At 46.5% G+C, this 15,573-nt stretch overlaps 1 protein-coding gene across 3 annotated transcripts in view; it reads right to left on the bottom strand.

Moving 5' to 3' along the window:
• PHC2 (polyhomeotic homolog 2) overlaps positions 1 to 15,573 on the bottom strand; it is a 79,965-nt gene that overhangs the window by 7,426 nt on the left and 56,966 nt on the right. For all 3 annotated transcript variants that reach the window (XM_006777346.2, XM_015572847.1, XM_006777345.2), the window contains exons 10-12: positions 3,245 to 3,447; positions 1,169 to 1,298; positions 171 to 285 (exon numbers count right to left, since the gene is read on the bottom strand). In XM_006777346.2, coding sequence (XP_006777409.1) covers positions 171 to 285; positions 1,169 to 1,298; positions 3,245 to 3,447 — 448 coding nt within the window. The remainder of the gene's footprint in view (positions 1 to 170; positions 286 to 1,168; positions 1,299 to 3,244; positions 3,448 to 15,573) is intronic.

Here is a 15,573-nt window from a genome sequence, read left to right as displayed (position 1 = left end):
CTGGTGCCAGGCATGCACAGGAAATGGGGAGCTGGTAAGCCACCCCCCGGCCTCTTGGGATGGACTATTACTGAAGGGAGGTGGGACACAGGAGCAGGATCAAAGGCGCAATCCTGGGGGAGGGCAGGAGCTGGGCACAGCACAGGGGGTGGGGGGGTCAAGCCACTCACCTTTTTGCACAGGCCATGGAACAGAAGCGCTTGGAACGCTTGAACTTGTAGGCAAAGTCCACCCGGCCACAGAGCTCACACTTGAGTTTGAGGGGAGTACCCTCCTCTTTGGATTCTGAAATGTATGAAAATTGGTAAGTATGGAGAACGAGCAATTGTCAACAGCCCCATCACAGGGCCGCCCTACTGTCTGCCTGCTCATGTTCTCACAGCTGTGACACTCACAGCTGCCTAGCTTGGGAAATGCTGAGCCTTCTCTGTCAGTTTTTGGAAGAGCCGTTTCCCTCCCTGGCAAGTACTCAAAGGGATCTGAGAACGCTCCTGTGACACTGACCATGCTCTTGTCTAAGTGCTATGAGCCTGAGGCGCCCACAGGTGAAGATGTAGCAGCACCCCTCCTGATCCTGGGAGAGAGGAGCTGAAAGGGAGCACTCTGGGTGCTGCCACAACTGATCTGAGCTGGGTGGAAGCTCATGAAGGAACAACTGTCCTTCCTCACCCACCTCAATCTGTCTAGTTGGCTGCTAACCTGGGTAACAGAATCCAGTTCTGTAACCTACACAGGCCCCTCCTTCCATTTATCAGTGGCTCAAGTGACGAGTCCAGTCCCTGTCTGGCCGCCACTGAGCCTCAGAGCTGGGCCGTGCTGAGCGCAGGCTCCCGAGGCGGAGGAGGAAGGGCATGGGTGGCCTGCGCTCCTCAAGCCCGACCCCTCTCCAGTGACTCACACGGGAGAAGAGCCTTAGAGTCCTGTGGTTGGCTGGAGGGCAGGCAGGGCAGAAACAGTTCCCCGAGGGCGGGGACTTCTGTCCCTGCTTCTTAGGAGCTGGGAAGGCACTAGAGGAAATGATCAGTAAGCCGACATGTTCACACGCGCCCTGGCTCCGAGTTCCTCCGTGGATACCAAGAAAGGAAGTGGGGAAGGCCTGCTTTTCCAGACTTGCCTACTTCCTATGTGGCTACACACGCCCTCAGCGTTCCAGGTGTGAGACGCTTACCTTGCAGATAGGGCTCCTCCATCTCGGAGTCAGTGGTGGTGGTGTGGTCCTGCTGTGGAAGTTTCTCAGGCAAAAACCCCTGTGCATACTTCTTTTTGAGATTCCCCACCAGCAGGGACGAGCGTCCCACCTAGAGGACATGGTGACACGGAAGCCATGAGGGTTAGCTGGGAAATGCTTCCTTATCCAGCCTCACCAAAATTACACGTATAAAGCATCCAGGCATAGATGCCAGCCCCTACATCATCATCCAAGTAAGCCCTGTAAAAGGCCTATTTCGCTGTTAGCTCATGAGGCAGGCTGCTACTGGAGACTGAAGGGATGGCTTCAATCCAGCACCAATGGATGCCTCGGGAGGTTAGGAAAATATCTACCCTTCCCAGTGTCTACAGGGCAGAGATGAGGCAGAGACTGGAGTTTCCCACACTGCCAGCAGTGTTCACATGCCACCAGGCAGGAACACAGCCAAGGCTGTGTGTGTGTGTGTGTGTGTCTCAACAACCATTTTAAAATTTCTTATTGTTCTTTATCTTACCACTGTCTACCCAAGGCAGACGTACACACAGCCATGGAAGGCAGTAGGAAAAAAATGGACTCTGGGCTAAGAGCAAAAATGCCCTCTATGGTTACAAGGATCCCAGATTGGCTAATTCATTCTTCTGGTCCTCCCTTAGCTGCCTTTGTTCAGGCAGCCCCGTGGCCAGATCGCTAGAGCAATACTGGGGTGTTATTGAATCTGCATCACCCTGAGAGAGCGGCTGGTTTCTGGTGTTGCTCCAGGAGGCCCAGGGGAAGACCTAGTCTAATGAGGGAAGGGATGTCATAGGCCTAGAGCTACTCATAACTAAGGTGCGCCATGTGAATTTCTTTGCCACAGGCCTTGAACGACCTCCAGAGGAAAAGAGGACAAGAACCTATGCGTCCTTCGGCATTTCAGAAGGGCAGGCCATCCTTCCCAGTTAATCAAGCATAGTCTTTTGCTGACTATTCAAATCACTTATGGATCCAGAGAACGAGCAGGAGGCAGATGGCACCCCGTGAGGATTGTATGTCTCTAACAGATACTTTTATCACAGGAGGGGCTATGTGCACTGGCTCTAGGCTCCTCCCACCCACACAGCAGTACCACCTGTCCTCACCAGTCTGCACTGAGCAGAATTAGCTTTGGCTGCTTTGTTCTAAGAAGCCATTTTCTTGATTCTTTTATATTTCCCTTTGGTCTTATGCTTTAACTAGAGGCCCGGTGCACAAAATTCGTGCACTTGGGGGGTCCCTCAGCCTGGCCTGTGCCCTCTTGGCAGGCAGACATCCTTAGTGCTGTTGCAGAGGCAGGAGAGGCTCCCACCACTGCCACTGCACTCAGCAGCTGTGAGCCCAGCTTCTGGCTGAGGGGCACTCCACCTGTGGGAGCACACTGACCACCAGGGGGCAGCTCCTGCGTTGAGCATCTTCCCCCTGGTGGTCAGTGCTTGTCATAGCAACCATTCCACAGTTCTGTTGATTTGCATATTAGCCTTTTATTATATAGGAGGATTGGAGACACTTGACTGTGCCCTTTCTGAAGTGCCCTCACTTTCATTCACTCCCCTTTAGAGGCTCTGTCCCCAGCTACAACCCTATTCTCTTCATTTCAAATGCATCTGAAGAATTCTCTTCTGTACAGGTTCCTTTTGTTCTCTGACTGGCCAGTTTTGCCATGCAGAGGTTTTAGTATTCAAAACTGAATGGGGTTTCATTTCCCAAAGTCCACCAAACATGCCAAGGAGAACTCCCTTTAACCAAGGGGGTCACATATCACCAGGGGGGACACAGCGGAGTCTTATGTTGGGAACTTCTAAACAAGGCGTCTTGCCAATTATTCCTAATCTCTGACCCCCTGTGGACCTCAGGACACTGCTCAATCCTAGAAAGAAAATAGTTCTGACATTCCTTTGGGGAAAATTAGCAGGGAAAGAACAACTATTTCACATTTTTGGAAATTTTACATGGAAACATAAAATATTCTAATACACATCCAAATTATACTTAAAAAAAAAGAAAAGAAAGAAAAAAGAGGGGAAAAGAAGTAGTCCGTACCGGGAAAGGCTCCGCCCCCTCCTGGATCACAAACCCTTCGATAACATGCGTCAGGATTTGGGGTTTCACAATGGCCTGTGGTGGTTTATTCTCACCATTCTGGGGGGCAGTGCCGGCGATGCTGGAGGCAGAATTTCCGTTCCCTGAGGTCATGCCGGGGCTGCTGAGGTCGGTCAGTGCATGAACAATGCCCTGCCCTGTCTCTGTGCAGGGAAAGTAGGGAAACACAAGCAGGCGAGGTCAGAACCTGGTCCAGGCCAGAAGGAGCACAGGGGTTCAACACGAGCCTGGTACCTTCGGTGGAGCCAAGCGACAATGCAAACCAAGCAGTCCCCCCCTCAACCACCTATCTGATGTGGGGTCAAGGGACACGCCACCAGGTGTGACTCCAATCCGCTGTGCAGCAATGCAACTAATCAGCTGGCAGTGTTTTGTAGACTTCCAACTGTGTTAACAATTCAACTGGGTGAACAGACAAGAATCTTGCCTTTGAGGTGTTAAGAACTTGGTCAATATTGATATGGACAAATAAAGTAACATTCAGTTTAAGGGAGAAAATATATTCAAATTGTTATCAGAAACCAGACTGAGAAACTGAACTAGACAGAGGGCTGGGGTATAATAGGGCTTGGGGGAAAGATTTCAAGTGAACCTTCTATGAGGTTCCTTGGAAAAGGGTTAGATTGAAAGTGTCCTGTGAAACGTCAGCGTACTGAATTCCAGAAATCAATGCAAGGGAATTTGGGGAGCTGAACCCCAAGTAAACACGGTAACATAGATCTGACTGTCCAGAGCCTGGGACTCAGGTCACTGCATTCAGATACACTGCTCCATTCTCCACCCAGGCGGCTGCGAGGCCGAGCGGAGGCTTCCGTGCTGCTTCTGCTGGTCCTGGGCTCGGTCAAGCCTCTTGCCCACTGTCAGCTCCATATCCGCTCTGATGCTCAGCCAACCAGACTCCTTCCCTCAGTCCCTCTGTGGACAGCTTTTCCTGAGGTATCCTCTCCTGGACCCTCTGGCCTTGCTCTGAAAGACCTAACAGAGTGCTCCAAAAGTGTGACGGGTATCCACACAGAACCACACCGCAATGGCCGCCTCTTCTCCACTTCCAACAGCACCTCTCAGGAGTCGTTTAGAGGTGCAAGACTTCGTCACCTCACTTGTGAAACTCTACCCCCCTTCTCAGAGTCATTCTCTACCACCACCAGCTGCCCAGGAGGCCTGAGGTTGCCTTTAACCTGGAACTTCCTAAGAAAGGGGGGGAAAGGAAAGAAAAAGCTTTTTTTTTTTTTTTTTTTTTTTTTTTTTTTTTTTTTTACTGCAACAGCCTATTAAGTATAAACCAGTGTGTATTTGTGTGTTACTTTAAAAACGATGTCAATAAATTTATTAGCTAAGCCATGTCTGCACAAAACTTTCCATGAAGATGCTCTTATTTCATGTTAAAGATCTCAAATCTGCCCTAACTGGTTTGGCTCAGTGGGTAGAGCATCGGCCTGTGGACTCAAGGGTCCCAGGTTGGATTCCGGTCAACGGCATGTACCTTGGTTGCAGGCACATACCCAGTAGGGAGTGTGCAGGAGGCAGCTGATCGATGTTTCTCGCTCATTGATGTTTCTAACTCTCTATCCCTCTCACTTCCTCTCTGTAGAAAATCAATAAAATATATTTTTAAAAAAAGATCTCAAATCCTACGATGGAACAGGGTCTAATTATGCAGCACAGAGAAATCAAAATAAACTCGTTTTAGAAAAGCTTTATAACTGGCTAATTTCTTACTAGTAGCCCCAATGCTCAAATAAGCCAGGATAAATCTTTTTTGATGAAAAAGAGTTGGTGGCTACGACACATGCTCCAGTACTCAGACCTGCCTAATTCAACTCTAATAAACTTCACTGCTGAGCAGGAGTCATCCAAGAGGTGTAATTGATGGCCTTTGAAAAAATTCTTCTTGGTTGTGAGAATTATTTATAGCTTTGGCTCTTTGGGTAAAGATAGGAACTTTCCCCTCTTTTGAAATCTTTCTAACGTGAAAGGCATTTGGGAACTGAAAAAAAAAAACACACTTTCTTTCACAAACTATGAATAACTAGGTGGACTGAGTTAATTACATAATCAAGTTACTTTTCTCTACGTTTAAATTTTAAATATTTAAGTCTGCATTGACATAACTACATTTCCTCTGCTTTAAAAATGTTTTCAAAATTCAAATTGAGTATATATTTTATTTAAAATGATGAATAGATAATTAGAAAGCTTACTGTGTAAGTTAAAATTTTATTTTTAGATGATGGCTATTTTTTCCTTATTAGAGCCTCATAAAAGATTCTCTGGTTACTCTAATGAACCATAGATTACAGAATCAAGATGAGAAATTCTGGGCATCCTCTCACCACTGCTTACACCTGCTCTGTCATACCCCCACCCAGAGATTTCCTGGCATTTGTTTAAATATCTTTTGTGACAAAGGAGCTCACTATCTCTGAAGTAGTTTGTTCCCACCTTGGGCAGTTCAATGAAAAGTTCTTCCTTATAATAAACCCCAAATCTATCTGCTGTTAATTTCTGCCCACTTATCCTGGCTGTGCTCCTTAAGACCACACAGAACAAGGCTAATCCTGTTTGTGTAATGGGCAGAAACACGGGCTGGGACCTGTCTTAGAGGCTGGACTCTCTATCACTGAAGTGTCAATGGCAAGTCCTCATTGTTCCTTGAGCCTCAGTTTCACTGGCGTAAAATAAGGACAATAACAATACTTACCTCACTGTGTCACTGTGAGGACTAAATGAGATAATGGATCAACAGCAGTGTAGTGCTAGCACACTAGGAAATGCTCAGGTGGCATGAAGAATGCCACTCATGACCCCAGAATACTTCTCTCCTCCAGGCCCAACTCCCTCTGCTCTTCCAACTGTTTCTTGTATATAAAAAGGATTCAAGTTCATCATCATCCTAGGTCTTCTTGGCCTGCATCTTTTAAAGTCTACCCGTTACTGAAAACATATCAATGCACTGGTCTAAGAGATCAGGTTGACAAGATTTTTGTTATATTAAGAGAACAGGTGGAGGGAAATTAGTGACTTCCGTGTTTTAGTTTATAATTCCTTTAGTTTATGAATCCGTTCTTCCCTGAATGCTGGGATCACTCCTACCCACTGCTCTTTTCAATGCTACTCACCACCAAACAGCCTCTGATCCTTGTCTCCTTTCATGGGATCTATCTTTGCTGGACTCCTCCCCTTTCACCTCATCCCTTCCCTCCTGCCTCTCAGATCTGTGCCTATTAATATACACTGTAAGGCGGAACAACTCTTTTGAGGTCAGATTCTTCCCTCATGCCAAATACAGTGGTGAGAGATACCTTCACCAGCTCAGAGGCGAGAGAGCCAACAAACGGAGAAACCCTTTCACCATAACATTAGAAACTATCATTCCCGTTATCACTGGTGGTGGGGGGGGGGTTACAGGAGAGACAGAATCCCAGGGACAGAAGAGCATGTTTTATGAAGGCACAGGTTTGCAGACACTGCTTCGCTTCACATTCATCTCGTAGCAAAGACCTCCTCATCTGCTTTAGTGACAAAGGAGTTTGGGCTATTTGTGGAATGACAAAACACAATCTCACCCCCGCCAGGCTCAGCACACTGCGATTAATTTAATCTGCTTCCCCGCTCTCCCAGACTGCTCTGCGGCCTGCTTGGGGAAAAGCAGCTTAATAGGGAAACTTGCAGAAACCTGCCCTGCTGGCCCGGAGGCCAGATAAAAGACCCAGACAAAGCAATACTCTACCGTTTGGAATTTGTCCTTTCTCAATTCTCTGGATCAGTCCTAGGCTGCAAGGGATGCCTGGGATTCCCAGGGGTCTCAAATACCTTTGTACAGAGTTAGGCACCTGAAATCTGAAAGGGGAAGGCCAGGACACCATGAGTCTAGGAGGCTGTGGGAGTAAAGCCAGCTTCTGTGGTGCTGGGGCTGGGGGAAGGTAGAATCTAGCCCTTAATTGAAGCTGACCGTAAGGGCCAAGTATTCAGACCAGAATGAACAGAACAGTATGTCTGGGGCAGTCGTTACATAATGTCTCAACCTTTCGGGTGGCTCTCAATTCTGGTCTCACTCAGGCTCTGGCAGAAATAGCCCTAATAGGGGCGGGATAATGTGGGAAGGACCACAATGGCCTTGTCTGTGAAATGATCTGCTTCGGGGTTGGTCCCCTTCACTAGGCAGAGCACGTTTCTTTAGGGAGGGGCTCTATCTTAGTCACCTCTGTATCTCCAGGGGCTAATGCAATGTCCACTATATGACAGACCCTTAATGTCTGTTAAACTGGAATATATGAAACCATGGTTTCAACAGGTCTCCTTAGTCTCAAAATAAGCAACTTGCCAGCAACTGAGATTTGTAAAATTACTTCCGAGGCTATAATGGTTTGAGAGCAGCTAGGCTGGTGCCTGTCTATAAGAGTGGCATTTCTGGGTACCTGGCTATAAAGAAGCCTAAGAGCTATTCCTTGGCCCACTTCTTCCTGTTAAGGCAGGGAAACATTTACGCCAGCTCCAGGGACTTGGAAAGGCACAATGACCTCTAGGGGCAGAAACCAGGAGTTGCCTGTGGAAATGGGCAGGCCCGAAGGACCACTGGTAGATGTCCAGAGAGGCTGAGCTCTCCTGCCCTCTGCAGAGAGAGGTCATGCTGGCCCCAGCTATGCAAAACTTGGACCACTTCAGAACCAGTTCTGGTGTTGTTTACATGCACAGATAAGACATCATCATCATCAGTTATTCTGGAATACATTTAGTACTAATATTTACTGTGGTTATTTCAGATGGCCTGGCTGCTCATTCTATTTCCCGTGAAGACCTGACTCCAGAGGAAATGGGGGGCAAGCACAGCTTCTCCTATCACCCCCTCAGCTGGACCAACACGTTCCCTCCTTTCTCTAGACAACAGGAGAGAGTATTTTACTCAACAAGGCTTCTAACTAGCCTTGCTTGGCTATAGCAGGAGTAAGCCAGAGCTAATGGAGTTAAAAGAATTCAAGGAAGCAGAGTCAATGATAACATGGGTCATTTGCCTGCAGCAAATTCTGCTGGGCAAATGGGAAAACAAGGCCACCTGTACCACACAGAGGTCCTCTCCAGGCCCCCTCCTGGCTCTAGAGTCCTGCTCACTATGCCCAGCTTAGCAGGCCAGACACGAGGCCTGGAGGGTGACAGCAGGATTCCTGAAGGACTGCACTCTGGGAGAGCCTGAGTGGAGCACCTGCAAAGGGACCCCAGGGAAACCACACCCCTGGGGCAGAGAGCAGCTGATGCAGTGCCTGGTCTGAGCAGAGGGCAGAGCCACAGCGCAGGAAGCCCAGGGTGCACGGCACAGTCCTTGTGGAGAGGTCTGTGGGCCGCCGTTAGGATTTTAGTTATATTTGGGCCCCTAAAAAATTAGTGTCACTGCAGGTTAGGGAGATAAGCTATTTCATAAGCACCGATCTGTTGGCGTCCCTTGCCCCCTCCCCAGCCATCTCCCCCCCCTCCCCCGCATGGGAAGGGTAGGAAAATGAAGTGGGGGGTAGTATGAGGGGAAGAGGGAGGGAGGAGTGGGGCTCTACCCTGGGATCCTGACAGAGCCCATCAATTAAAGAGATTGATTTGGTTAACAACCTTCTTTAAAATGCAAATATACACCTGCGGTCATTCACACCTCACTGTGAGCCACTTAGATAAGCAGATAGCTTTCTTCCCAGAGCAGGGACAGAAGGTTCAGTGGGAGACACGGGGGTGGAGAGCGATCATTTTGGATCCTGGGTGTGAGATCACAGATGATTAGAGTTAGAAGGGCCTTGTATAACATCTTCATTTTCCAGAGGAGGAAAAGTGCGCACAGTTAACTGTGCATTTTAGAATTAAAGAGGAATAGGTGCAATTTGTTTGGAAGACAGTATTTCTAAACACACAGAAGGAGCTCTTAGTGGTGGGGAAATTGTAGGACCCTGGGTACCAGAAAGCAGAAAGAACCAAGGCCAAATGTTTGTTAGTTTTTCAATCCTGCTAAGGACCAAGCTGTCAGACATCCAAGATGTCCCTGCCCCGAGGATACACAGCAGGCTCTCACACACATGCCACCCACATTCTGCTCCTCAGGGCACCTTCCTGGCTCTGCAAAGAAGAGCGGCTGATCTGAAGCGCCTCTCCCCGAGGGAAGTGACAGAGGGAAGTGACAGTGGGTGGCAGGAGGATCCCTTTGGGGAACTTTACTGAGCAAAGGGGTGAGCTGGCCGGCAGAATGAGGAGGCCGAGACCGGTGGCCCCCGGCCTGCCCTCGGTGTCACTGCACAATGATCTTGTGAGTCTGGGTGAAGAGGACTGGAGAGCAGACATGCTTCTGGGATCTTAAGCATCTGGGCTGAGTGACTCTGGTTGAGGCATCTGTTAGGGAGGGCTCCTCCTCCTCACTGGCAGCCATTACCATACAGCTGACTTTCATGCTGTCTCTTAGGACACAGGCAAAGAGAGCAGCCCTTCTCACTCACCCACAATCCCCAGCTAAAGTGTACATAAGCTGAATTGTAAACAGCTGAATGTTTTCCAAGCTGCCGCCCCCAGCTATGAAGGAATCAATGGGGCGAACAGCCACCTTCCCCCATGCGGTTCAGGACAACAGAGCCAGAGCCGTGGGGGACTTCCAAACAGCTGCAGGAACTGCTTCCCAGTCAGGCGGGTGCTGCAACTCTACAGCCAGATCACACTCAGCAGCAGCATCTGCAGGACCACAGGGGGACGTCCAACAGGACAGGAATAACAGCTACCTCTGACTTCGAGGCGTCAGGCAGGCGGGGTTTTCAGAGTCCTGCTTAAATGGGGACGGTTCTGTGCATCCCATGCCGAGGTGCAGGCCCCACGTATTCTCCTGTCACGGTGCTCAGCAGGCACTATGGTTTCAAAGGAGAATGCAGCCAACAGGAGAGGCATCACCACGGCAGGAGAGGAAAGGAGAGGGCACAGGGGAAAGAACACTGCATCTGGTCAGACTTGGGCTCACGGTCTGGGTCCATCGTGGATCACCTGTGCAGCTTCAAGCATTGGTACCTGCTCTGAGCCTCAGTTTTCCCATCTATAAAAATGAGGATCACCGCCTGTCTTGCGAGGTTACAGCAAATATTCGAGTATAAGAAAAACCCTGGCTCTGATTACATTTAGAAGCTGGGCTACATGGAAGTTAAGACTTGGGGATCACAAAGACTCTGGGCTTAAATCATAGTTTGTAATCCTGGACGTTACTCAAGGCCTCAGTTTCCTTATCTACACAATGGGGTATAATCTCTGTTTCATGTGGCTTCCATGAGGATTAAGATAATGCAGGTACAACACAGTGGAATTGACCTGTCTTGGCCATAGAAGGGTTACATCACTGAGATCTGAGAGAATAGGAGACCAGCCTCTTATAGCTAAAGGTAAAATCATGGGAGATGAATTTATAACAGTTTACCCTCCAGAAAAATATATATCTAGGAATGTTTAGTAAATTCCCTAATTATTTTCAGGGTGACAACAAGAAAAGGCAATGATGCCTTATTTATTTATTTGGTTACCAGCTGTAGGATCATTTAGATAAATGGCTGAAGGATTGGGGGCAGGGGAGGAGGGAGGGAGAACACTAAGCCTCAGTTGTCTTATCTATATAATGGGCTGGATAATACCTTGAAAATCAATCCTCCTGATAATTTCAGTTCTTGGAAAACATCCCCCGCGCTTCCTTCCTGTAACCATTGTCTAAGCTTTCCCTCACCCTACTTTGCTACAAATCAACTGACAGAACAGATTAATACTGATTACTGGAGTCCTGGAAATGTGGACTTAATTCATTTTAAAGGTATTTGATTCACATTCATGTTATTAATTTAAAGTGTCATTTGCTTTGTTTAAAAATGTCTTAATATAGCTGGTGTGGACTTAGACCATGTATGATGGTTTCAAATATGCTAAAGATATCACTAACTAGGGATAATTATATAGTACTTGAGACATAATAGCCATGCAACTAAAACTTTAAAAATAACTCAAAGCAGTCACGAACTCTCACTTTCTTGCCAACAGTCTCAATACTCAGCATCGGCTCTGGTCCTCCTAATGTACAGAGAAGAGCTGACATCTAAAACACATCTTTTCTTAAGAGGAGGTATAATAACTTTTACTGTGAAGAAAGTCATTCAAGAAACAGATACTTGCTTTAAAGAAAATCCTAACAGCAATGGGGACTCTTTTCAACATGTGGATTCCTCCTAGAGCACTGGCGATGCCTGTTTAATAGCAATCATTTCTTTAGCAGATGTAGAAAGAATGTCCTCTTCTTTTGGACTTATCTAAACTAAAAAAAAAAAATCATCTGGAGACTCAAAGAGTAGGAAAGCACATCCTTTTCCACTAGCTATAAATAATTTGGAAGGGGAAGAAAAAAATATTAAGTTTACCGTGCTGGCTAAGATGGTCTTACACTGAATCACAGAGCAACAATTTATTATTTAAAGTAATGCTATGTTTCTTACTCTACTTTTAATCTTCAAAACCTAACCATTTTAAATTGCATAATTATTAATTAACTATAAAACAGCCAATTTCTTGACCATGTCAATTACATTCTTTTATTATTGATGGGGAAAGTGTCCAGAATCTGTAAGACTTCTGTCTTGGATAAACAAATGGTTGATTAGTTTCCTATCTATTCGCAAAATGTCAGGAAATTGAATTAAAGATGATCTGTGTCTGAATAGTTTTACATATCAAGTCAGTGATCTAATGTAGCTAGTAATTCAAACTGAAATTTAAAAATAAGTCAATGCTTAAAATGAAACCTGCACCTATTTAAGTTGTGAATAGTTGTTTTTTTTAAAAAAAGCACTCTTTTAAACAGAAAACATATTCAGTCTTTTAAACTGGGGACTCACATTGTAGTTTAAACCATGCCATAAAAAAATATTTAAAACATAAATCTACATATGTTCAGACCTCTGCCTTGAGGGGCAGTCCAGCTTTGATATCACCATCAAACAAGTTGCTAAATCACTGTGGAGTCATTTCTGTTACTGGCACAAAGGACTCACCAGCGTGGATTGCATAAGCAGCCAGTCCTCACCCTGCACTTCCATGGGGGGCGGAAAACACAAAAGCATCTCTCTACAACCACTTTTGTGAGCTCCCTCCTGACCACAGAAAATCATCTTCATCTTCCAGATGCAAAATGGCATAAAAGGAATAAAAGAGAAACTATCATTTATGAAGACTCACGTCCCTACTCTCATCTCAGTAGATGTATATTTTTGGAAGAGAATCTTTTAGTGGGTGGGACCAAATCTGTCTGGGGATTAAGTGGCATTGAACAGCTGGGAGAACTTTAATATAAACTTGGACTAACTCAAGAAGAGGGGGGAAATACCTCTTGGTAAATAGCATATTAACATGGAACAGTATTACCAGAACTGGAACCACCATCCTTCTCCCATTTTTTGTTTTTACTGTATTTTGGCTTACTGCTCCATGCTATCTGTAGGTGAAGGACTTTCATAGGAAGTGGGTGAACTTTATTCAGCAAATGGTTACCGAATGACTAGCATGAGGTCCACAGACCAAAGAAGGGCAAAGACTTAGAGGAAGAGTCTAAGGCAGGCATACATTCACAAAGGGAAAAAGATTAAAAAACATTCATGAACTCTTGATTCTGAGATAGTAACTGGTTTTTGTTTTTCTTAAATAAGAAATCCCAGGGAGGGGGGCACGCTGTGTGAGAGCATGCAAGACCGGAGGCAAGAACAGTTCAATTCTGTAACATGACTTATCTATTTATTCCTCTTCTCTTAGTCTGTTTTCTCTCCCTCGGAAAAATCAGAACCAAGGGATCCAAAGTATCTGTGACAGGAAATGAGTAAGGCAGGAAAAAGGATGTGGTCTGAAAAAGAGTGGATTCTGGGGCTGAGCCAGAGCAAGTAACAGGCACAGGGTCACAGATGGGGGAAGGGGTTTTGGTGGCAGGAAGAGAAGTCTCAGGGTCAACTGGCTCAGACTAGAAAGCCAGGGACAGAGGAGGTATGTCTGGAGAAGCATTAAAAACATCTTCCTAAAAAGTTATCCACCACTGAGATGCAGAGAAAAGATGGCTGAAGAGACCTACAGCCAGGAGAATCATTACCGGGACAGTTTCCTTTTCTCCTTACTTTAAAGAAAGTGGAATAATATACATTGAGTGCACTTAACATGGTAAATTAGAAATTAAGCCAGGACCTGGCAGAGAAGTGGAAAGGTCTGGTAGGTAAGTACATGATGAATCACCAATGTTCATTTAGCATCTATGTCCACATTCAGTAAAACAATAGCTTAAAACAAGAAAAATAAAGAAGACGGTGAGACCAGGAGAGATTGCTCATGAAAATGCAGTCAGACGCCCCGGGCTGCCCCTGGCCGGGTGGCTCAGTTGGCAAGAACTTCGTCCCTACACCCAAAGGTGGCGGGGTCAATTTCCTTTCAGGGAAACGTGCCTGGGTTGCAAGTTTAATCCCCAGTTGGAACAGATGCAGGAGGCAGCGGATCGATGCTCCTCTCTCAAATGTCTCCTCTCTCTCTCTCTCTCTCTCTCAAAATCAATGAAAACATATCGTCAGGTGAGGATTAAAAAAAAAATGCAGTTGGATAACTGAGAAACCAACTCAAGAACAACAGAAAAGTGGACAAAGAAACTGTCTACTTTCTCAAGACCGAGGCTGGAGAAAAAAGGTATCTGTTTCCCCAGTGTGCATGGGAAGAGATCTTGGGTGGGCTGAGAGGCAGAGACCATGTGATGAAAAGTGCCTGGAAAGGGCAGGTGCCAAAAGAGCAGCATTGCCCATCTGCTGGACCCTCTGTGAAACAAGCCAGCCCTTGTGCATGAGCCAAACCAGAAGCTCCGGCTCCCGCCTTGCAGGGACTGGAACTTCGGTACAGAAACAGGGGAAAACAAGTTTATCAGCTGACTCAAAAGTGTGGGCATTTCCAAATACAGATCCAGATCTCGGGGCTGTGTGGAGAAATCACTTTTACATTTTCCTCAGTGCCTAGCAAGTGCTTTCTTTCTATGAAGAAGCCTAACAGAGGTCTGTTAAATGTAACCGAATGAAACCAAAACTACTTAAGAAACTTGTGCAGGCAGGTTTCTTAAGACTCAAGATAGAATCTCTTGCCCGACAACCAATACAGTAAGTTATTTCTATTCTAGAATCAAATGACATAAAGCCCTACATCCCTCATAACTTAAACCTGAGCCTTAATCAATGGACACTGCCAGGTGTATAAAGCTTCCCTGTACTGGTATAAAAGATGGGGAGGGGGCAGAAATAAAGGAGTAAGAAGGCATTCCCTTTCCTCATTAGCCTGTAATATTCAGGCCCCCCTAGAAATCCTGGCAGTTCCAACATTTGGGCTGACTCAGAAGGGGAAGAAAAATCCCAGATGAATGATAATTGGATTACCGTTATGCCCCAGAGCCAAAAGGCTGGGAAAGGCCAGGACAGCAGGGTAGATACAGCTAAAGTGACTATTTTCCAAATCAAAATCGAGACACGCGGGCTGACAGACAATAGATGGAATATTTTACATTGGGGCTGTCCTAGAAAAATCGAGGGCATATGGTGCATTTAGGTCGGTAGCTTATTTCACTACAAGGATCCTCTGGGCCCACTATGCTAATAGAGGGGATTAAAAATCTAGGATGGGAGATATGGGAGGAGAAAGCTGTCACTGGTAAAGCAGGAAAAAGAATGTGTGTCTGAAGGCAGCACAGGAAGAAGGTAAACATTCTAAGTATGGAGCGGGAAGGAAAGGAAAGTTGATCAGAACTGAAAGCATGTCAGTCGCCTCAGTGAAATCGGTCCAGGTATCGAAGGCGGGGCGGGGGGGGGGCACAGACGGATATAAGTTCAGGTTGTAGCTTCACCATCCTTTGCAACCTGACCTTGGGCTAATCATTCCCTCTGTGCACTTCAATTTAAATAGCGAAGCTCACAAATCCCGATGTAAAGGATCAACAATATTAGAACACCATCATTTGGTCTGAGGAGAAAATGCTCTTCTAAAAATGGGAGAGGAGAGGACAGACACATAACAGCTTGTCCCTTTCCAACCAATTAAAAACTGAACTAGATTAAAAACAAAACTCTCCGGCGAAGCCTCAGGCCCTCCAAGACAGAAGTCCCCGGTCGGTGGAGCACAGCAGCCTTGCCCCTTAAAAGGGACGTCCATCCCCCGCAACTCGCCGTCCCGGGAGGGCGGGGGCGGGGTGTGCGGGGGCTCGGGGTAGGGACGGGACACACGGA

The sequence above is a fragment of the Myotis davidii genome, unplaced genomic scaffold (assembly GCF_000327345.1).
Source record: "Myotis davidii unplaced genomic scaffold, ASM32734v1 scaffold88, whole genome shotgun sequence".
NCBI classification, from domain to species: Eukaryota; Metazoa; Chordata; class Mammalia; order Chiroptera; family Vespertilionidae; genus Myotis; species Myotis davidii.
This window is presented reverse-complemented; position numbering and strand designations above follow the sequence as displayed.